Below are 22,370 nucleotides of genomic sequence, written 5' to 3' on the forward strand. Positions count from 1 at the left end.
CAGGGAGAAACATCGGCTTCAGTACGGCTGCGAAGCAGCTGCCCCCCTTCCAGAGAGGCCTTCCCACCCACCCCCACAAACCCTTGGCGGGCTAAGAGCCTGAGGTGGAACCCCCTTTAGAGGAGACAGTCTCCAGGGCTCCTCCGACCCGGGGCTGCCCACCAAAGCCCCGCCCGGCCTGGCGATGGCCCCACATCCAGGCCTCCAGGGACATACCCATCAGTTTCCACCAGGTCCTCCTCGGTGCGCAGGCTCAGCACATACAGTGTAGACATGGACACCACGCTGGGAGCCACAGGAAGGGGCCATTGTTAGAGCTGGAGCCACCATCCAGCACCCTCTCTCCAGGGCGGGGCCTGTGGTTTTTGGTCCCAGGGGCTGGACTCCCAAGTGATGCCTGTACGCGGGTCTCCCCAGTCCCAGGGAGAGGAGACAGAACGCGGCAGCCCCCCTTCCTTCCCCGAAACCTCAGCCACTTCATCTCCCAGGCCCCGCCCTCTTCTTCCCCCAGGACTGGGCCCGTGAGCAGCCCGACGTCCCCGGCCAGCCGCCCCCAGAGTCTGGGGGACAAGTCACCTGAAGGCCATGACCACCACCAGGGCGATGATGGTTCCCTGCAGGAAGCGCTGGCTGATGCAGGCCTGGTCTGGGACCACAGACGATGACTGAAGACCAAGAAGAAAGGGGGAAAAGGCCCAGACTTAGGGAGCCTACGGTCTGACCCACGGTGGGCTCTGCTGAAGTTGGGGTACTCATCCCCTCGGGGGGCAGAGGGAGAGGAAGGAGAAACCAGGGGCTGGGAGGGCTAGAGGGTCCAGAAGGGAGGGGAGGGGAAGCGCTTGGAGTCAGTGAGCCTGGAGAGGCGCCAGCTGGAAAGGGAGGCCACGAGGATGGGGAGGCCCCAGTCCCTGCCCCCCATCCCTGCCCACCCTCACCTTGCTGGCCACCTTGGGGGGCCTCTTCTTGTGGGGGACGCTGCCCGCCCGGCTGAACTGGCTCCCTGCGTGGCTGCAGCAAGAGGGCAGGGTCAGAGGTGCCTCTGGGAAGGGGGTCTTGCCCTCCCCGGCCCCGAGCCCCCACCTGAAGGCGCCTGAGCTGCCGGTGGACTTGAGGCTGTCGAGGCGCCGCAGCTTGGCCAGCTTGTGGCTCCAGCGCTCCAGCTCATCAATGCGCGTCTCCAGGTTGTCCGTCAGCTTGCACAGCTCCTTCACAGCACCCACGTTCTCCATGAAGATGCGCTCCTGCGGCGGGCAACGGCCAGTGTCGAGGGCACAGTCAGCCCCCGGGAGCCCCAGGCTTTGGGCCCATCGGGGCCCAGGAGGAGGGCACTCAGAGGCTCCCTGCCCAGGCCAGCCTTGCCCCTCGTCCAGCCTCAGCTCCCTCGGCTCCCTGTGCCTGCATCCGAACAGCATCCCACCTCTGCACCTTTCCCCACCCATGGTCAGAACCCGCTGACCCTCAGAGGCTCCCACCCTCCATCGCCCCGTCTGATGAACACGATGTCTCAGACTTCAGCAGAGGCCAAAACATATCACGTTCTCGTTGGTGCCCATCCTCATGCCGGGAAGGTTACAAACGTTATCCTCACGACAAACCCCATGTTTAAGCTTTTGTCATAACCACATTAGAACTTCTTAGCGGTAAGTATCGTTTCCCTCCTTTTGCAGGGGAGGAAGATGACCCTCAGGACGTTCCTCTTGCCCTTGATCGCACAGCCACAGACTGGCAGAGTCCCCACCTCCCAAATCCACCTCTCCCAGTGGGGTGGGGAGGGGGCTCTGGAAGCAGCATGAGAGAAGACTGGGGGGCAGGGGGAATGCTCCTGTTCTCTGCACTTCAGTGTCCCCGGTCTCTACGGAGGGGGTGAACGCCCTCCAGCGGGTCCACCCCTCTGCCCCTTGGGCTCCCTTCAGTCCCTCCTCCACAGACCTTGTTCACCACCAGGAAGTTCTCTATGGTTTTCCCATTGGCAAAGACCACGTCTCCAGTGTCCTTCACGGCCTCAGGCAGGATCTCCTTCACCTCCTGAGCGATGACACCTGGGGAGGGGCAAGCCAAGTGTGTGTTGGGGGGAGGACTGCCCACAGCACCGTAATGTAAGCAGGGGCTGGGATCGGTGAGGGTGAAATTCTGGGGGCTAGAGATTTGGGATCCAGGGAGCCCCGGAGCAGGGAGCTCCGAGGCACAGGGTCACAGTTCCAGGGATCAAGGTGTGGGGTTCCCTGGGCTAGGGACAGGGGCATATTCCAGGGAGTAAGGACCCCAGGGGAAAGGGAGCGGGGATCCAGGAGAATAAAGGCAAGATTCATCTAGGGAACAGAGGAGCGAGGATCCCGAGGCCACAAGTCCCAGGCTTCCAGTGTCAAAGGGCGAGCGGTCCGGCCCGAAGGGCAGGTCTTCCGGAGGGCCGGGATTCCCAGGGGCAGGTTTCCAGGAGTCATGGGAAGGGGTTCCTGGGAGTAGGGTTTCCAGAGGACAGGACAGGGTCGGGGTTACCAGATCCCAGCCTGCGCATGTGAATCCTTACCCGTTTCTGGCGCCGCGGCCTCGATGCCAGCAGTGGCGGCAAACTCCGGCTTGTATCTGTAGTGGACCAGCCGCATGCGCGAAATCCTCTTCAGCTGCTCGGTGGTGTCCACCTGCGCGGGAGCCAGGGCCAAACTGAACGCCTCCCGTCCTGGGCCCGTCCGGAGGCAGCAGTGTGGAGGGGAGACCCTGCTACTAGGGTCGCGGGATCCAGAGATCCAGGGCCAGCCTCCCCCACCTCCTTCCCCTGCAGCCCCGCCCCCTACAGAGCCCCGCCCACAAAGCAACCCCGCCCCCCGCGGGCAACCCCGGTCCCCAGTTCCTCCCGCTCAGTTGTCCCCGCCCCCAGCCCCGCCCCCACCTCCTGCAAGTGCTCCTTGGCCCGCAGATCCGAGGGATGCATGAGCGAGCCCATGACCTTGACGTTGCCGTGCACCACCAGCGCCTCATCGGGCCGGTCTGTGTTGATGCCCACACGGCCATGGTGGAAGACGGTGTCGGGCACCTGCGCCCGCTGCCACAGCACGTCGCTGTCACTCTCAAACTGGCCCGGATTGGAGGCCTAGCAGGAGTTGGGGTTGGATCAGCCCTGGGGGATGGGGGACCTGCAGCGCCCTGGGAAAGGGGGAAACCCCGCAGCCACCTCTCCAGCTCCAGCCAGACCTCCTCACCCCACCATGCCCCGCTTAAACTGTCCCTCCCATTGTGGCAACCAGGTCCTGGCCATCTCCACACTTTATTGTGAAGGAGACACTGTGACCCGGACAGGGTGGGAGCCTTGCCCAAGGGCACACAGCGAGTGCCCAGCAGGATCAGCATTCCCGCTCCTGACTCCTGAGGACCCCTGTATCTCTCCTGGGTGCTGTTTCTCCCAGGTCTGGGGAGGACTCTCAGCCCTCTGCGGGGAGGTGGCCCTCACCCGCACGATGATGCGTTCTGAGATCTGGGCGGCCAGCGTGTAGTTCTGGTTCTGTGCGTGGGCCTGGAGGGCCACCACCAGCATGAAGTACCTGGGGCACACAGGGGTTTTAGAGGCACCCAGGGGTCTGCCCCACTGCCTCCCCACCCCCCGCCAGCCTTCCTGGGTCAGATGTACAGTGCCCACTCGGTCATCTCGCCCAGGCTCCCACCAGCCAGGAAGAGGGCATGAACACCCCGTCTTACAGAGGAGGAACCTGAGTGTCCACTAGGGGGCGGAAATTCCCCAGGGCCCACCAGCTAGGAACCAGGCTTCTGCTCTCCCATCTGTAAGTCATTAAGGAAGGGCTCTGAATCCCAGGTCCCTTTTTTGTGAAATGGGTGAGTCTGTGGGACTCTGTGCCTGGCATGCTATGTGGGGTGGCACCCTCCCACCCCTCGTCCTCAGAAGTGGAGCGGCTCCAGGGCAGGGGCCCAGCCTGCTCACCGCTGGTCAGGGTTGGGCTTGCCCTTCTTGCGCATGTTGTTGGCGGTGGTCTCGCTGAAGTGCAGCCTCCCCACAGTCACCTTCGTGACCTGCTCGGGGGGCAGGCTGACCCTGCAGGGGAGGGGCAGGGTACTCAGGGCGCAGGGAAGGGGCCTGCGGAGAGCCAGGCCGCAGTGGGGCACTGGGGTCAGGAGTGTGTAGTAGGTGCACACTGTGGGTGCCTTCCCGCGCTCCCCTCAGCTCCTGCCAGGGTGAGCCCTCCTGGGGACCACCCGCCACGGGCCAGACACTCACGTGACAGGGTTGAAGGGCCGCTTGCTTCGGTCGGACTGCGACTGCTCGATGTTGATGGACTGGTTGAGGGCCTCCAGCTGGGGGAGGGGCAGAGGCCAAAGGCACCTCAGGACCCAGGTTCCCCACCTGGTCCCGCCCTCCTTCGGCCTCTCGACCCAGGCCTGGCCCAGCTGGGGCTCGTGAGGAAACCGAGGCCCTGCCCTCCCCTCAGCCCACAAACGCTGGTGCCTTCTCCTACACGCCACACATCCCACAGCCCCACACCCATGCCACCCCCCCACCTATGTGCACATGCATGAGCGTGCACACACACACACACCCTCACCGGCCCCCACTCCCGCCCGCACACCCCTCCCGGCCCTGAGCACACACCCCAAACCGGCTTCCACTGCCACCCGCTCACTCGCCACCCCACATTCCCCAGACCCCGTCCCACACCCACTTCCCCTCAACCCCTCCACGAGCACTGGCTGCGCCACTCGCTCGCGACACTGAAGGAGATGCACCCGGCCGACCCCCGCCCCGGGAGCTCATGGGCTCAAGATCAACCACCACTGTGGCGGTGCCGGGGGATCGCAGGGGAGGGACCTCAAGTCAAGATGGGCCTCAGGGCAGGTGTCCCCGAGGATGCAGCAGAGTGAACGGTGAAGGTCAAGGAACAGCGGCGAGCCGGGAGAGGAGGGATGGAGTGGTGTTCAGCGGGCGTCCCAGAGAAAGGGAGCCACCTGGGGGAGGCGGGGCTGCGACTGGGCACAGCGAATGGCGAATGGCGGGACCCGGGTGAGGCTGGGGTCCCCAGGGCCTCTGCAGGCCCAGCCTAGCGGTCAGGGCTTTGCTGGGGTGAGGGAGATGGGGTCCCGGAGGCCTTGGAAGGAAGAATGGGAAAGGTCTCAGGCAGAGCACCAGTCAGGAGCCACAGCAGACGGTCAGACAAGGAGGCGGGTGGCCTGGTCCGGCAGAGGTGGGGGGAGGGGGAGGGGACCAGACAGAGGGGAGTTCTGGGGGACAGTAGGGCCTGGTGCATGGTGAGGGGTGGGCAAGTGGGCCCCGGATTCATGGCTCAGGTAACCAGGGCCCTGGAGCCCCGTTCCCAGAGAGGGGGCCCGCGAGACAGGCAAGTTCCCAGGGAGTTCATTTGGGGGTGTGGCACTGAGACAGCTGACAGCGGGGTCAGAAGAGGGGTCTTGGCTGGGGGGCGCAGACTCGGGATCACGGGGTGGAGAAGGAAACGGGAAGCGTACCTGAGAAGAGGGCTGAGGGGCCTGACGCTTAAGGGGCAGGCACGGGAGGACAGGCGGAAAGGCGGGACTGGACTTAGCCACGAGGGGTTTCCTCAGGACACACTCACCTGGCCTTGGGCTCTCTCGACTCCCCCCAGCCTGCCTGCCCTCCTGCCCTGCCCTCCTTGCCCAGCGAGCCCCAGACCTGCCTTCACTCCGTGCAGCTTCAGGTAGAAGCAGTCAAGGGGCTTGAGGCCTTCGGGCGTCTTGACATACTTGGGCTCGCCCAGCATGCCGATGTACACCGTCACCTGGAAGTGGTTCTTCTTCTGGCACACGAAGGCGTCGTCACCCACCGAAAAGTTGAAACCCTTGTCGGCGTCCACGCGGTAGGTGAGCATGGGCCTGGGGGCAGGTGGGGGCACTCACCCGAGGCCCCGCACACCGGGCTTGCCTTGCCCGTCCCACCCACATGCCTGCGTTCCAACGCAACTTCCCATGTGGTGCCCCCATCCTCAAAGCACTCTCGGGGCTGCCCCCGTTTCTCAGAAATGGAAACTGAGTCCCCAGGAGGATTTGAGCTCAGGTCTGCCAATGCCTCAGCCAATATTCTTCCCACTACGTGCCTGGGACCACCCCACTCTGGTGATGGGGGCAGGTGGGGCAAGACACTTGGACGGGAGGGAACTCCTGAGGAGGGGGCCTGACGGCCCCTCACCACACTTGGCTTCTTCCCAAAACGCTGCCCGAAGCCCCCTCCCTCACAGGAGACGAGGTGAGAGGGGATGCGTCTGTGGAGCCTCACTGCGGCTGACAGCTGGTTGCCATGGAAACGGTGGAACCAGGCGCCGGCTCTGCGCTGGCCCAGCCCCTGCCCACCAGCTTGCTCAAGCCCCCAAACGTCCTCATTCTGACTCCTCCATCTGCCCGGTTGGGGAGGGGGGCACTCTGGGCAGCCTGGCCTCAGTCTCAGTTTACGCAGCTGTTGCTGGCAAGGTGTTCCAAGTCTGGACCCTTTGGGGGACCTCCAGGTGGCCCGAAAGGGGGTGATTGTTGGCCTGCCCTCACCCAGGTCCCCAGGCACAAGCAGTGCCCCGGATGCTCAGGGCCCGCCTGGAGGAAACTGGGCAGGGACAATGTTCCCAAACCTGTGGGGAGAGGCCTTTGGGCCTGGCTAACATCCACGGGAAGGCCCAGAGCTCACTACTTCTCCCTCCCTGGGCTCCACCCACCTGCCTGACCCAGGGGAACACCCAGGAAGTGCCTGGGCCACACTGGGGGCCTCAGCTCCCAACTTCCTGGCCTTGGGACCTGGGGTGGCAGGGCTGGCCCAAGAAGTATAGTAGAAGGAATGGGGGCTCCTCACCAGGCCATAGGGCTGGACAGCCAAAGACCTCCCCCCCGCCACCCAGACAGGGCCTCAAAGGACCCTTTCACCACTACATCAGCTGGACACCCCCTGCCCCAGCCCTGAGGGCCTGTGGCTAACAACCCGACATAGCCTGGGACACCCGACTCCAGGAGGCTGGTCTAGCTGCGAGAGGGCCAAGTCCCAGACACCCTGCCCAGGCCTGGCAAGGTGCAAATGAGCTGACGGTGAGCCATGCTCTCTTCCCTCACTGGCCTTCCGTGGGAGTGAGGGGAGTGGTCCCGGAGTGCTCCTGGCCAGGTCCCAGGAAGCTGAATCCACATGGGTGGGTGCTGAAGGAGAGCGAGGAATGCCCGGCCAGCCTCTGACCCAGTCCTCCCCCGCCCACTCATCCCTCCCCTCCAGGGAGGGGGCTGCTGGAAGGGCCTTGCTGACGCTCTGCTTCCGGCTACCTTCCTGGAATGCAGAAGGAGGAGTAGGGGCGCGGGGAGCCAGAAAACACCCCTCCACCCACTGCTCCCTGACTTGGCCCCACGGGCCCCTCCCTGGCGGACACCACCTTCTTCAGGAGGCCTCGGGCTGGCTCAGGAGTCGGGAACCCTGAGTGCCAGTCCTAGCTCTTCCCTGAGCCTGTCTGCTCTCCTGTGAAACGGGACCGTCTCGTAGCCGGTGTGCTCCCCAGCCCTGCTCTAGGACGGTGATGCCAGGGCTGGGGGTCTCCGGACGGCGTGACCAGGAGGGGCGAAGGGGAGCACAGGTCACTCACAGCTCTTTGTAGTTTGCGTCGTACAGTGTCGCCCACTTGTTCTGCTGATGTGGTTGCCACTTGATGGACTGGTAGTTGGGGTCCAGGTAGGAGCCACTGAGGCTATCATTGTCCTGAAGGAGACCTGGAGAGAGAGAGAACGGCCATGGGCCACGGGCTCTGGGCCCCGGGCCCCACCCCCCCACCTTGAAAGCTTGAGCAGGCCAGCCATGTACCTGGTGAGGGTGCACCTGGTGGGTGCCAAGGCGGCGTCTGGACCCGGGCGATGCTGAGGGGCAAGGAGCCAGGGCCGGGTGAGAGCGGGCCCTGGGGAGGCCAGGGTGGGGATGGGGCTCGAGCTGGGTGCGGTGGCAGGGATGTCACGGTCCCGGGCTCCTGTTTGATCATTCCATTCAGCATCTGGGCATTGAGGGTGTTGGGGGGTGATTCGGAGTGCTTCCTCTTCTTGGAGGGGTGTGTGGGGAGCCTGGGGGGGACACAGGTGTGCACCATGGGGGCTGGCCCTCCCCGAGCCCCCTCCCACTGGGCAGTATCCCCGCTCCCCTCTTCACCCTGTTTCAGCAGGATACGCCCAGCCCAGGGGATACCTCCTGCATGAAGCCTGTGCCTTTACCTCCTAAGTGCTCCCCCATCACCCTGTGTAATCATTCTGTTTCTGTCCCTCCACCCTACCCCCCCGACTGTGGAATCCAGGAGGGCAGGACCCACACCTGACTTGTCTGTGTGTCCCCATCACGCCCAGCAACCGGCCTGGCACACAAAGTGCTCAGAATCGTTTGTGGAATGAACGAGTCTGTCCCTTGGCTGTGGTGTCATTCTCAGTGTCACTCTTTATAGCGACAGCTCTTTGGAGAGCAGCCTCCATGGTTAGAAACAAGCCACAGAGGGCCTGGGCCACGAAGGCTGGGGAAGAGAGTTTCCTGGGAAGGGGGCTGATGATGTGGGGGCTACACAGCACCCCTTCCCCTTCTGGTTTACAAAAAGCTTTGCCAGTGGAATCTTTCCTTGAATGAAATCTTTCACAAAATCTCAATGTGCAAAACAGATAAAAAGACAATTCTACGGGTTGGAGTCAGAGCAGGAAGCTTGGGTCTAGGCCTAGAACCTCCTCAGAACCCCGAGGGCTCCATGGTGACTGGAAAGTCACTGGTGTCTGGGTAAGAGCACAGTCCCAGGTTCAGGTCCTGGCTCAGCTCCCTCCTACCTCCGTAGGGCAAGCATCCCACCCCCCCAAGCCTCAGTTTACCTATCTGGGCAACGGGGGTGGCCATGCCCATCAAATAAGGTACTTATGAGGCCTTGGCCTTGGCCGTAAGTGCCCGATGCATTGCTCGCACATACATATACATAACACTGACCCCCATCTCTGGGGTCAGAGCCCTCGGTCCTTCCTGGGTTCATTCATCCCCGCCCCTACCTCCATCTCTATCCTACCTGCTGCTGCCCTGAGTATCCCCACCCCCCGCCCCCACCAGCCCATCCCCCCCCACGCTGCCCCCGCCCCCCACCCCGGGGAAGGCTGCCCAACTCTTACTCGGCTCCGGCTCCGTGTTGCTGCAGCAGCTGGTGCAGCATCTGGGACTGCTGGGTATGGTGGAGATCGGTGGGCACCAGCCCCTGCCCCATGGCAGCGTAGGGGGGCATCGGAGGCTCAGCCTTCATGTACAGATCCCGCTGCAGGATGGGGTAGTGAGGCGGGGGTGGTGGGGGCGGTGGGGGGTGGTGCTCCGGGCGGGAGGGCACCCCCACGTGGCACAGGCTCTCAGGGGTTAGGGTGCGCAAGAGATGGGGGTCTGTGGGAGAGATGCGGGGTGGCCATTAGGTTTCCCAGCACCAGCTCTCCCCGGGCGGGGTCTCCTGATACCCGCCCCGTCCTGAGCCCAGCCCGGGGGCTGCCCTCCCGCCGATCCCACGTGGGAGGAGGCTGGGCAGCCTAGACGCTGGCCACTACAGGCCCGGGCAGGGAGGCCAGACCCTGCCCACGGGGTGGGCAGCCTTTCGTCCCATCTGAGCCAGCTCCTTCCCCAGGGCCAGCCGGGCCTGGCCCGGCTCCCTGGGGAGGTCCCGCATCCCAAGGTTCTCCCCCAGCCCCTCTCAGGCCTGCTCCTCCTCTGAACCTCAGGAAGGAGTCTCCCGGGACCCCCAGCGCCGTCCTGCAGGGGCCCTCCTCCCTCCGGCTACCCCAGGGGCCAGCCCCCCAGCCTGAGGGGGGAGGCCCCAGCTCCCTTTGTTCCCCAGGAGGCATTCCAGAGATGTTTTTGGTAAGATAAACAGAACTCTTGACCCCTCTCTGGGCTGTGGGGAGACGGGCTGCCCGTGATCCCTCTGCTCTTGGCCACCTGGGGGCCACTGCCCCCCTGAGCACCTCCCAAGGTGAGGTGGGCCCGGCAGCAGCAGGCCTGTGTCCAGGCCGTACCCAGCCTCCCCCAGCCGCCCACTTACCGCCGAAGGGCGCGTCCATGATGGCGCAGGCGGGCAGGCGGGTGGCATCACCGGCAGGGACACTTGCTCAGAGGCAGGGCCAGGCTCCCCACCCGCCCATGGGGAAACAATAGCCAGCGCCGGGGAGTATTTGACCAGCGATAATCTGGGCCTGTTGGGCGGCCGCTGGCCCCCTCCCTCCCTTGCTTGCTCCCTCCCTCCCGATAAGGCCGCCCCAGCCACTTGCCCAAACCCCGGAGGGGGAGGGCGGTGCCCGCTGGACTCACCATTCACCTGCTGGGGGGAGTAGGCCTCGGAGCCAGAGTCTGGAGGGGAGTCTGGCAACGTGCTGTGAAGCAAGAGGAAAGGGTGGTTGGGTGGGCAGCCGAGCCCCTGCCTTCCAGCCGGGCAGCTCTTCTGCGGGGCAGGGTCCCGGAGACCCAGGGGCTGGAGGCTTCGAGGTTTCTTCACAGCCCCCGTTATGGGCATTTCTCTGTACCAGCTACCTTGGGGTGCCTGGCAGGGCCCAGTTGTGGGTGGAGGCCTTGGGCTCTGGCCCAGCATCCCCTCAGACCTACAGGGCACTTGGGAGAGTGTCACCTGTGTTCCTGATGATGGCACAGGGATTCAAGGACTCCCTCTGCAGACTGAAGGGCCAGGCCAGCTCTTTCCTTCCTGCACCCACTGAAGTCCCACTTCCTGGAAACTCTAGGGGCCGGGCCTGGGAAACTTCAGTGGGTCACCAGGGGGGCTGCCCTGCCACAGGCAGGTGTAGGCTGGGCAGGGAGCCAGCTCGCCAGGCCTGCACTTATTTTCTTCTTGCAGGTTTTGTTTTATCAGTGGTTCGGGCAGAAGAACAAACTCAACTCTGAGAGGTCAACACGTCCTGCGTGAACCCTGAGTCCGCCCAGAGGGGGCGGCTGCGGCCACCCCCTGAGGGATCTCACTCTTTGGCCCTTCTGGTCCCCATGTCTGGAAAGGCTGCCCACCGTCATGCCCAGGCAGCTTCTGAGGCGGCCCAGCTCTTGTGGACACAGCCCTGGGCTGCTTGCAGGGTCCCCCAGCTCCCCTGGACAAGCCATCCCTCACCCAAAGCCTGCAGGCCGTGTGAAGATGACAGGAAAAGGTGATGGGGGCTCGGCCCTTGCTGCGCCCAGCAGGCTGACCAGGGCCTCTCCAGCTCCGGGTCCACCATCTGCCCCCACTCCCTGCGCTGCCCTGACAGCGGCCTTGAGTAAAGGTCTTTCTCACCCTCTGGCCCCTATCAAATGTGCCAAATCCACAGGACCTTGTGTTCTTCCTTGTAACTCCTTACAGTGCTCACGAGTCCTCGATTTGCTGATTTATTGATTAGTCACTCCCTCCCCAACTAGACCGCAGGAGCCACTACAGGAGGGATGTGCCTGCCTTGTTTACCACCTAGAACAGGGCCTGACATGGGTGGGGGCAGTGGCCCTGGAGCGGCCCGGGGGCCACAGCGTGTCTGAGTGGTTCTGGACAAGCGCTTTCTCTTTCTAGGAAATGGCCCCAGTGTGCCATCCGAATCCTGCTGTGAGCGGGGAGGGGCTTTACTCGCAGGCTGGCTGGTTTTGGGGTCCCCCAGGAGCTGGTTACTGGGGACAGTCGATGAGCTCTCGCAGAGGCATGGAGAACAGTAGCGGGCACCCAGCAGGTGCTTATTATGTGTCAGTTCCCTTCCCTCCCTGCCCTTCAGGGCCTGTGGCTCAGGGACAGCCTCTGCGCCTCAAGCAGCCAGCTGCCCTGCAGAAATGGCTCACCCCTGCCTGGCACCCCAGCTCCCCTCCACGGCCCTCCCCCAAGACACAGCCACTGTCCCCCAGTACTTCCTCTGGGTTTCCTCCCCTGACTTCCAGTCACATGGGGGCGGAAGCATTCGGGGTTCACTTCACAGCCGGGGTGCCGAGGTTATGGGTTAGCACCCAGAAGGCCGGAAATGGTGGAGCTGGAGACGGAGCCAGGCTGCCTGGCCGGCGTTGTGCTCCCAGCACCGTCACCCTTCCACCCAGAGATGGGGTCACCTGCCCCCTGCCCGAGCCTGGGGAACCAGAACTTTCTCCGAGCCCCTCTGCAGAACCGAGCAGACCCACGCTCCCTGCCTCTCCCCACGAGCATGTGCCTGTGGACTGCCCTGCAGTCTGGCTGGGCTGGTGGCCACCTGGAACCCTCGGTCACAGCCAGGCCCAGGCTGAGCCCTTGGGTCAGGCGCTGACGTGGATTCCTTGGAGAGGAGCCGGGGAGGACCTGGGGGGCCGGTTTGGGTAGGGTCCCAACATCTGCACCAACTTCAGGTCCCGCACCTGCGCCATCGGCCAACTCCCTGAGGCCGCGGGAAACAGCAGCTATAAATGCACGAGTGACTGGATAGGCCTGGTGCAGGGAGGGGTCTGGGTGCCCTGGGTGCCTGCACGCGTGTAGAGGTGCTCCCCTGAACGTAAACACTCCTGCCTCCAGTCCCACTCCCTCCCCGCCACTCTCCACACAGCTCTCTCTCCGGGATGGAGATTTTTCTAGCACTTAGGTCAGCCCTCATGACTCCCCTGCTCAGAACCCTCCGTGGCTGTCCACTGCCTCAGCACAAAGCACTGAGCGCCTCCTCAGCCTGGCCCTGGTCCCCCAGCCACCTTACCTACCCACAGGGCAGGCCGATCCCCACTGCCCAGCCTTGGCCGGCACCTCCCAGGCCCCCATCACTGGTCCCACAGGCCGCCTGTGCCTGGGCCTCTGCATCTTACCCCACCCCCACTGCCCTCACTCACCCGGGGGCATAGGGAGCCTTGGGCTCTGCCTTGATGGGGGGCCCAGAGCCCCCCAGGAAGGGCTTGGGAGCAGCACCCATGCCGTTGTTGTTGTTGCAGTTGAGCGGGGTACTGTAGTTCGGGGGTGGGAGGGGGCCATGGCGACCCGGGGAGGGTCCGCCCCCGGGGGGGCTGAGGTGGTGGACCCCGCTGGAGCCGGGGATCGCTGGCTGCCCGTGGGGGTAGGAGGCCGCGCTGGCTGGAGCAGAGATGTCAGGGAAGCAGCTGCGGAGAAGGGCGGAAGCTCAGCGCCAGCCCGGCCCCCACCACCGCCCCTCCCGGGGCTCCCACCTGCAGGGCGGCTTGGACGCTGCAGAGGGCTCAGTGGTTGGGAAAGGAGCAGCTTTCAGAGGCAGGGCCACGTCACCCCTCCCAGGTGGAGGCCAAAGGGGCTGGGGTGCCGCGGGGGCCACTCACAGGTCAGAGGCGTCCTCCTTGCTGATGTACTCCTCCAGGATGCTGGTGTCTATGTTGGAGGGCTCCAGGGCGCCGTTGATGTCGTGGCCTGTGGGGGAGGGGTGGGCGTGAGAGAGGGGAGAGATCGGCTCCCCAGACTCCTAGGCCTCTGGGCCCAGCCCAACTCTCCCCAGGCTGGGCCCTCCCGATCTGTGTATCCACGTGGAGGGGGAGTCCCTCATCATCCCCCACCTGACACCCCTCCAGGAGGTATTGATGCTGCTGCCCTCAGTCCACAAGGCCAGCTGGACTCTGCAAGGAGGGGCGGGGCCCAGAGAGCAGGTGTGCACAGACCAGCCGCTTCCTGCCCCTCCATTCTCCTTTCCAGCTTTGTGACATGAGCTAGTCCCTTCGTCGTGTCTATAAAATGGGGTAACCGTTTCCCCGTCTTACAGGGTGCTGTGAGGAGCAAACGAGGCACTTCATTTAGCCGGGTGCCCAGCGGATACCACCCCCCTCACTGACTCAGACCCAGACTCACTGACTCTGTCCTGCTCTGTACTCCGGGAGGCGGTTCCAGATGGCCCAGCTGCGGGCAGCCGGGACCAGGAGGCCTGGCTGGGCTGGACCACACATCCTGGGGGGCCCATGGGGCTGGGGGAGACTCCTGAACCCCGGACCTCAGCTGCAGGTGGCGAGGGAGCAGGGGTCGGAGTCAGAAGTGCCCAGCCCACCCTCACTGCGTGTGCCCATCACCCCCACATCGAGGGCTGAGCCCAGAAGAGGAAACAGCCCCAGAGAGGTTCGGCGGGGAACGATGGTGGCCTGAGCATTGCTCCTCTGCCTGACCTCTCCTGGGCCCTTCCCGCTAGCCCCAGCCCCACCAACGGGAGGGACTCACAGAAAAGGCAGCCCAGTGCTCTTGGGCATCAGCAGCGAAGGAGAGGGGGAGGCGCTGGCCTTTCCACTCCCGGGGTCACCTTGCAGGGGGAGCTGGAGTGCTGGGTGATAAGGGGGCTGACGTGGGAGATGCGTCAACTCCGATAATGGAGGAGGCCCCACCCACACTGCTGACCTGGGCTGGCTGGCCCCACTGAGGCAGGAGGCGCCCCTCCCACAGGCCCCTAGGCCTTGAGTCTGGGGCCTGCGCCTCATGTCCCCTCCCCTGGTGAACCCCGGGAACAGAGCTCAGGTCCAGTCATAAACCCTAGCTCACCTACTCCCTGCTGTGTGACCTTGGGCAGGTCCCATACCCTCTCTGAGCCTCAGTCGCCTCAGTAAAATGGGGACATGAACAGCTAACACTTTACAGGGTTCTTCTGAGGATGAAACAAGTTAAGGTATATAAAGTGCCCGGAACACAGTGGGTGCTCAGCAAACAGAGTGGCTGTCCCCACTCCCCAGAGCCCTGGGGTCCCCAGGAACCCCCAGCCCAGGCCCCTCCCTGGCCCTGGCCGGCATTTCAAGAATGCTGAGCCCCGCTTAGGTGATTAATGAGTGGCTAAGCCCTCCTAGGAGTCACGCGCTGCCTGGGACAGGCCCTCCTGCTGGCCCCCACACCGGACTCACCCAGCCAGGAACAAGGGACACCCACCAAGCGCCTCCAATGGCCGCCCAGGGCAAGGGGAGCTTCTCAAGCTGGGACTGACCAGGCTGCATGCCGAGGTTCTAGGACCCCCACCCCGTCCTTCCCTGTTAACCGGAGGTCCCACTTATTGAGCGCCTGCTGTGTGCCAGGCACTTTCAGAGCCGAGTACATTAATAATCATAGGAGTTTATCATATGTAAGGCATCCTGCAGGCTCTTCCTGTGCACTGTGACGTAATTCTCCCAGCCTATAATGGTGACGATGAGAGTGGCTCACACTGAGTGCCTGCCAGGCCCCAGCACTATCCTAAGTGCTTTACGGGTTTACCTCCCAATCGCCCCTGCAGACTTGATGTTTGTTATTAGCATCATCCCCTTTGTTCAGAGAAGTCAAGCCTCTTGCCCAAGGCCACACAGCAAGGAGAAGCCAAACTCAAGTGCAGGGGCCTGACTCCAAGGGGGAAAGTGTAGTTGGTGGTCACTGAGGCTTCCCAGCCAAGCTGGGCTGCCCCACTGGATGAGGGGGAGCGGGTGGTCCTGAGGGAGGACCAGGCACAGGAGATGGGGAGGGAGGGGGTACTGGAGCGTCACTCCCACCTTGGCTGCTGAAGCTGCAGGGTTTCGAGGCTGAACTTGGAATCCACAGTGAATGATGGGGTGATAGAGTCATGGTGCTGCTATTTATAACAGGCCAGGCCTCCTCCTCCCCTGGCCAGGAGCACTCCTAATCACCCCTAATCCTCCTGCCCACCTCCCCCGGGATGGGGGGTGCCTCAGACAGAGGCATCTTGGGAGACCCTAACGAGAACCAGATGTGGTTGGGGGGAGGAGAGACCCTCGGTGCCAGGGGCCGGGCGGACGGGAGGATGGAGGAGGGAGGGGGGAGCCACTGGGGCGGGGTGGGGGTGGGCCAATGGGTGGGAGAGAAGTATGAGGTTTGGGGGGTTGGTGGGCCTCCTGAGGAACACTGACCCCACACCTCCTCTTTCTCTGGGGGTCCTCACCGCCTGTCCCAAAGGGTCTAGCCACCCAGGAGATGCCCCCCGCCTATCCCATGAACCACACTGGAGATCTCTAACCCAACGTTCCAGCAGGACAGGGTGGAGGGGCTCCTTGACTCCTGAGGCTGGGGCAGAGCCCCCAGGAGCCCAGGAGAAAGGCAGGGCTCCCTCCCCCACTGCTCCCCAAAGAACCCTGGAACATCCTGGAACTCCACTGAGCAGCAGCAGATACCCGTCAGGAAGGAAGCTAAGAGTGTCTCATGCGGATCCTCAAGACCTCCCCGGGAGGTGGGGAGGCTGCCCAAGGTCCCGCAGCCTGAAGGTGGCACCACCAGGTCACAAACCAGCATCCCTGCCCTCCCTCTCCCCAGACCCTTCAACTTCCCATTGCTCGGGATAACCAGAACGCTCATCAGTCAAAGGCCTGGCGTGGTCGACCCCCTGCCTGCCCCCATGGTCGCTCCTGCCTCAGTGCCCCTCCCTGCAACTCTCCACAGTCCAGCCCCCGCCTCATTCCATCCTGGGGCAAACACCCCCTTGCACATCAGGGCCTTTGCACATGCTGTTCCCATTCCTCGTGACTCTTCAGGTTTTGGCTTAAATGTAAGTTCCTCTGAGAGACCACGTCTGACTCCCCCATTCTCCTGAGCGGCCTCCTTTTCTACTTTCTCATCAGGCTCTTTGCTCTCCTGCCCAGCACCCACCTCGGGGGAAGAATCAGTCCTCTGCCCACCCGCTGCCCATAGCACACACTCACCGAGCGGTCACTCTGCCCAGCCATGCCACACACTTTATATGGCTCATATTTAATTCCCGTGACAACCCTATGGGGTAGGCGGTTTTCTTGTTCCCTCTTTCACAGATGAGGAAACTGCGGCTCAGAAAGGATAACCGCCTTTCCCATAGCTTAGAGGTGTGGCCGCTGGGCTGTGAGTCCTGCCCCGTTTTGTCTCTCAGCGGTGTAAGCATCTAAGCACACCGCAGGCACACGATAAATGTTCACGGGATGAATGAGCAAAGTGACAAGCGGGGCACTGGGACCAGGCCTGCCTGAGTCTGGGCACCTCCGCCTGGCCATGCCGTGGTCAGGGTCCAGGGCTAGACAGGGCCCCTCCAAGCACCGCCCCTGCCCTGCTGAGCTATGCACCCCAGCTGCTCCTCATTAATTAGGCCCTTTATTACCTGCTTTTAACAGGAGCCAGACACTGCTCCTTCCCAGGCAGGCGGGATCGGGGGCTGTGGGAAGGAAGCCCCTCCCCTCCTCCCTTTAAGGCCACCCAGCTAGGCAGAAGAGGAACCGAGGGGACACAAGCCAGGTGCGGGATGAGGGCGGATGGGGGCCCAGGTGGTCCTCCACCCTGGACCCTTCCCTTCCTGCCCCCTCGTGCTCATGCCCCCCCCCCACCAGCTGTGGCCACTGGCTGAGTCTCGGCCATTGTCCCGGGGAACGGGGGAGGGTGGGGACCCGGCACAGTGGGAGGCTTGTGCCCTGCCCACACCCTCCCCCTCAACCGTCAATGGGGCACTTGTCAATTCATGCCCCAAACATGGCGGAAATCCCGTCGGCCACGTGGCCGTGGGCAGGGCAGGCCATGGCCTAAGGATGCCGGCCAGGCCTAGCTGATCTGAACCTGGGGCTAACAGGACACAGGTCTGTCCCCCTGCTGTTGAGTGTCCACTCCAGGCATCTGAATCTGAGGGGCATCCTGCCCCCAGGCAATGGCTGGGCCAGGGCAGCAGTGGTCAGGGGACTGCCCACCTTGGCATCCCCATAATGCCCTGAGGGACCCCTGGGCTCAAAGAGGCCTGGTTGCCAACGCGGGTCCCCCTTCACTGCTGCGTGACCCTCGGCGAGTGACCTGACCTCTCTGTGCCTCAGTTCCCTTCTCTCTCAAGTGAAGGAGATCCCTGCGTCACGGGGTGGTCATGAGTCTTCAGTGAGACGGTGGGAAAGCTCCTCACCCCTAGAAGGCCATTCCTCAAATTGCTCTGTTTCCACCTCTCTTGGGACTCCCATCTCCTTTCCTGCCCAGGCACAACCTGTGCCATGATGTTATTCTGGCACACGCATGGCACAGTCCAGCCTCCAGGATTTGGCTCTAGCCACCCCCTCTCCAGTGGGCAAGCCTTCTGTGACTGCCTGCCTCCCCTGGCAGTCCCTCCTCAATCACCCCAGTCACAGAGGGCCCCCAGTGCTGTGGCTCATTTCCCAGTATTGACTGAGCTGATCAACATGCACCAAACTAGTTCACACTGGGACGGGGCACAGAGGGCTCTCACCTCCCTTGGTTTGGACTTTCGATCTTTATTAATCTTTATTAATTGATTAATATGACAACTACTTCAGGCTTCAACTTGTGACCAGAGCCTTCTCACTCAAAATGCCTTCAGGCCAAATGCTTGATTCTGCAAGCTACGCTTTGCACCTCTGCATCAAATCCCCAATTATCTTGGGGCTGAATGACAAGGATGTAGCTCTGGAGTCACTGCCATCAGGTCCTTAAATCTGATCCACGGTTGTCTTTGTTCCCTCTCAACTTCTTGCCAAAAATGCGGTAGAGCCCTGCCTCCTGCCTGCAGAGACCCAGATCCTCCAGGGGACCTGAAATCTTCAGCCACCCCTGGGCTATAGCTATGTCCTCCCCTAGTCCCCACACAGCTGCCACCCTGTCCTCAGGTCCACACAAGGCTGAACTCACAGCCCGAAGATGCTCCCAAGCCAGGTCCGACAGAGGCGGGCCCAACAGTTGTGGCCTCTTCTTAGGGAACCCACATTGGTCCCTAGGGATCTCCACTTTGCTCTGGGGGCCCCCAGCCCTCTCCCACAGGGACTAGGCCAGGCAGGCTGGGGAAGGCCCCGCCCCACAGAGGCAGAGTAGAGACCCTGCAGCTTGGGGTGGGAGCAGGCCTCTACCAGGGTTACCCATGCCCACCTGTGTTCATACACCAGCATGCCCCACAGGCATGTGCATACACAGGGGCACACTCCCAGGCATGTATCCACTGGCACGCACGTGATCGTGTACATCCGAACATACACATATACAGAGGCACACCCCCCGCACACTGACACACACATGTGCACATACCAGCATGCTCCAAGTGTGCTCATTCATTCATTCACGCAATTATTTACTGAGCATCTACTGTGTATCAGGCACAATTCTAGGCTCTGGAGATAAAGCAGTAAACAGACAAAACCTACTGCCTACATGGAGCTGACATTCTGGATGCAGAGTCAGATGACAAGCTAGATGGGTAAAATCCACAGCATTTTAGAAGGTGACAAATGCTATGGAGACAGTAAAGCAGGGAGAGGGGCTGGGGTGCTAGGAGGGTGGGGAAGAGTTGCAATTCTAAACAGGGTAGCAGGGAGGGCTTTACTGAGCAAAGATACGAAGGAGGTGAGCCACATGGACATCTGAGAAGCGCATTCCAGGCAGTGGGGAGGCACTGCAAAGGCCCTGAGGCATGTTCACATCTCAGCGCACCTCACAGACTTCTACACTTGTGCCTACCAATGCTCACTGACCCAGTGGCAGGCCCAGGCCAACACACCTGCCCATCAGCTCTAGGTGGAGCCAGTCCAGCTGAGCGAACTCGGTGTCACAGACCCCAAAATCCACCGCCAAAGGCAGCCCCCTCCAAGTTAGCAAAGCAGGGGATGGGGACTGCCTCCCACCCCCGAGCCCCCGCCAAGGCCACAGACCCCAGGAGGGAGAACCATGGGAGGAGAAGAGAGCACAGGGGACTGAGATGATGAAGAGGGGAGTGAGGGAGGGTCCCCAAGCTCCTCAGAGAGACAGACGCTGCGGCTGTGCATTGTGGGGCTGGAGGGGTCTAGGTCAGATGGAGGGAAAACTTTCGCACTGATGCAGCCTGGAGTCAGGGGGAGGCCAGGAAGCCCTGAAGCCCCCTGTGCATAGTCCAGGCCAGTGGGGGTGGGGCTCAGGACCCAACTTCCTTCCCTCCCACTCCAGGCCTTGGCATTCCTGGGGTCTCACTGCTTATGTCACACAACCTAGATCATCTGAGTGAGGGCTCTGAGGCCCAGAGAGGTCAAGGGGCTGGACGGCGGTCACCCAGCACAGCCATCAGTGGTGGGTCAGGACCCTCAGCACTCAAGGAGGAGAGGCTCCCTCCCACCCCACTCCAAGCTAGCACCCAACTGTGATGGGTCAGGAGACCCGGGATCCCAGCCCAGCTCTGCCGTGGCTGCCCTGAGTGAGCCTGACCCATCGCCTTCCCCTCCTGCCTCAGCAGCCCCCTCTCGGAAGTGAGGGGACACCACCCGCACTTCCACAGAGGCCCCAGGACTCCCGGGAGACACCACATGCGAAAACCTCCGGCCTGGGTGTGGCAGGCACAGACAAAGGACAGTCAAGCCCCTTCCCCCTGCCACCTGCCCAAGGGCCAAGTTCTGAATCTCTGGGGTAGAGGGCGGGGCAGGCCCAGCTGGAGCAGGCATCAGGACCAGGCAGGGCCAGACCTGTCATGCAGCAGAGCTCCTGAGTACAGAGCGTGCTCATCCCTGGAATAAGTAGCCCAGAGAGGGTGAGGGGCTTTCCCAAGGCACACAGTACCAGCCACAGGCCCCAGCCCAAGCTTGAGGGCACCGACCTACCCATGGACCAATAAATCCTCCAAGTGGGGAGCATAATACCTGTTGTAAGCCTCCCAGGGGAGAATAATCACAATCCAGGCTGACATTCATGGAGTGGAACCGTGCCAGGCACTGCACGAGGCCCTGCTCAAGCCCCTTTTACCTAACCCCTGCTCAAGCCCCTTTTTCCTAACCCCCACGGAAACCCTGAGAGGCAGGTACTCCTACTGCAACGGTATTCCCATTCTACAGATGGGGAAATGGAGGCACAAAGAGGTACAGTGATAGGCCCAGGAGAAGGACCGTGGGTAAGCGGCAGAGCTAGGGACCGACCTTCAGCCCACTCCAGGGAGTGCACATGACCAACACAGACCCGAGGGGCTGCCCAACACGGTGGCAGCAGGGGCTGGAGACGGAGGGGAGAGGGGAGGCCCCCCATACACACACCCAGGCTGTGAGGAAAACTGAGGCCCAGAGGAGGGGGCCGTGAGGAGGAAGAAGGTGGGGAAAAAGGGCAGGCAGCCTGGCTGGGGCGGGGCCATCCCTGGTTAATAATTCAGTTAATGATTTCTTCTCCCCGTCCTTATCGAGTGGGCAAAGTCCAACGGCAGCAGCCAATCAGCAGCCCTGCCGGGCTGTTACCCAGCAGCCTCTGCTGCCAGGGCCCCCCAGTCCTGTAGGCCCTTGGGAGCCAGGGAGCGGGGGCCAGGCCCCCAGGAGGAGGCCGTTCTGCCCAGAGCAGCCTGTCTTTCCCCCAGACACCCTGCTTGGCTCTGCCTAAGACCCCTAGGGGTACTCTGCCCAGGCTCCCAGACTCAGGAGAGGCCCTGAGGCCAGCAGGTTGGAAGCAGCCGGCTCCGGTGGCTCCACTCCTCTGTACCGAGCCAGGCCCTCACAGAGAGTCAGCTTCCTGGGGTGCGCCCCCCACCCCGCCTCTGTTCACACAGTCATTGTTGCTTCCATTCCTTGGGAACATTTCCTGCCCCCCTCCCACCCCGTGTGGCCCTGCGCTGCGTGTTGGGGACAGGGCGATGAGTCAGACCCCTGGCTACCACTTCCCCTCCAGCTGGAGTCAGGACCTTGGGGGGTGGGGCTGGGACAGGAGTCCTCCGGGGGGCCTCTGGGTGGACCCAAGAGGCACTCCATCTCATCTCCTTGAGAGTCAGGGGTCTGGCGGTCTCCCCCATCCACCTACTCCCTGGTCGCACTGCAGACAGACAGGCGGACACAAGGCACAGTGCCATCCCATCACACACCGCGCCTCAGCCCCAGATTCCTGTCCAGGGTGGGCGTCCCCTCACACAGGCGGTCAGGTGGTCTCCTCCTGGGGCTTCCTCCTGCCCTCTGGAGGCAGAGATGCTGGTCCCCATAGGAAGGCCACCCTCCCTCCCCCAAGGCCCTGGTGGCAGAGGGGTGTGCTGAGGCCTGGGTGTCAGCCCTGGCTCACGCTGGCTAACTCCCTTCTCTCAGAGCCGCAGTCTTAGGCCCTGGGAAAGGGGGCCAACGCCACCGCTCCCCTCCCACATCCCAGAGCTGGGGAAGGGTGGCTCTCAAACCAGGATCTGGCGCCCGGGGTCTGTGAGGAGCCCATCCGCCCTGTGTCCAGTGTATATGCCCTATTCGGAGGCCAGGAGTTTGTGTCTTTGCTTGGTGGCTAAAAAGAATCACACTGGAAGTCCCTGCTCTGGTCCAGCACACCTGCCTACCCGAGGAGGGGACATGAGGCCAGAGAAATAAAGTCACCAGGCCAAGGCACCCATCAGGTATGGAAGGAGTGAAAACCCGGCTCCCACCTCCAGCCCTGGCGGGGCTCTAGAGGCCAAGGGCGGTCCCCCAACCTCTCGGTGGCCCTTCCAGCCCAGCTCCCCTCAGTGGCGTCCTCCACACCCACCGGCTTTCTGAGTGCTGATCGCTGCTCACTCGTGCCCCGTGTGCCCCCGGAGCCAGGAGCCAGCGCCCTCCCCCT

General features: G+C 62.9%; 1 protein-coding gene across 2 annotated transcripts in view; it reads right to left on the reverse strand.

Annotated features, from left to right (window-relative positions):
- Positions 1-22,370, reverse strand: part of MYRF (myelin regulatory factor) — a gene marked incomplete at both ends in the record, with an annotated part of 30,816 nt that overhangs the window by 5,250 nt on the left and 3,196 nt on the right. For both annotated transcript variants that reach the window (XM_079709047.1, XM_079709046.1), the window contains 17 exons: positions 217-285; positions 577-665; positions 936-1,008; positions 1,081-1,241; positions 1,930-2,039; positions 2,528-2,639; positions 2,888-3,088; positions 3,446-3,536; positions 3,932-4,042; positions 4,226-4,302; positions 5,655-5,850; positions 7,581-7,704; positions 7,796-8,046; positions 9,115-9,373; positions 10,289-10,350; positions 12,779-13,042; positions 13,235-13,322. In XM_079709047.1, the coding sequence (XP_079565173.1) occupies positions 217-285; positions 577-665; positions 936-1,008; positions 1,081-1,241; positions 1,930-2,039; positions 2,528-2,639; positions 2,888-3,088; positions 3,446-3,536; positions 3,932-4,042; positions 4,226-4,302; positions 5,655-5,850; positions 7,581-7,704; positions 7,796-8,046; positions 9,115-9,373; positions 10,289-10,350; positions 12,779-13,042; positions 13,235-13,322 (2,338 nt within the window). The remainder of the gene's footprint in view (positions 1-216; positions 286-576; positions 666-935; positions 1,009-1,080; positions 1,242-1,929; positions 2,040-2,527; positions 2,640-2,887; positions 3,089-3,445; positions 3,537-3,931; positions 4,043-4,225; positions 4,303-5,654; positions 5,851-7,580; positions 7,705-7,795; positions 8,047-9,114; positions 9,374-10,288; positions 10,351-12,778; positions 13,043-13,234; positions 13,323-22,370) is intronic.

The sequence above is a fragment of the Hyperoodon ampullatus genome, assembly GCF_949752795.1.
Source record: "Hyperoodon ampullatus genome assembly, chromosome: 7".
NCBI classification, from domain to species: domain Eukaryota; kingdom Metazoa; phylum Chordata; class Mammalia; order Artiodactyla; family Ziphiidae; genus Hyperoodon; species Hyperoodon ampullatus.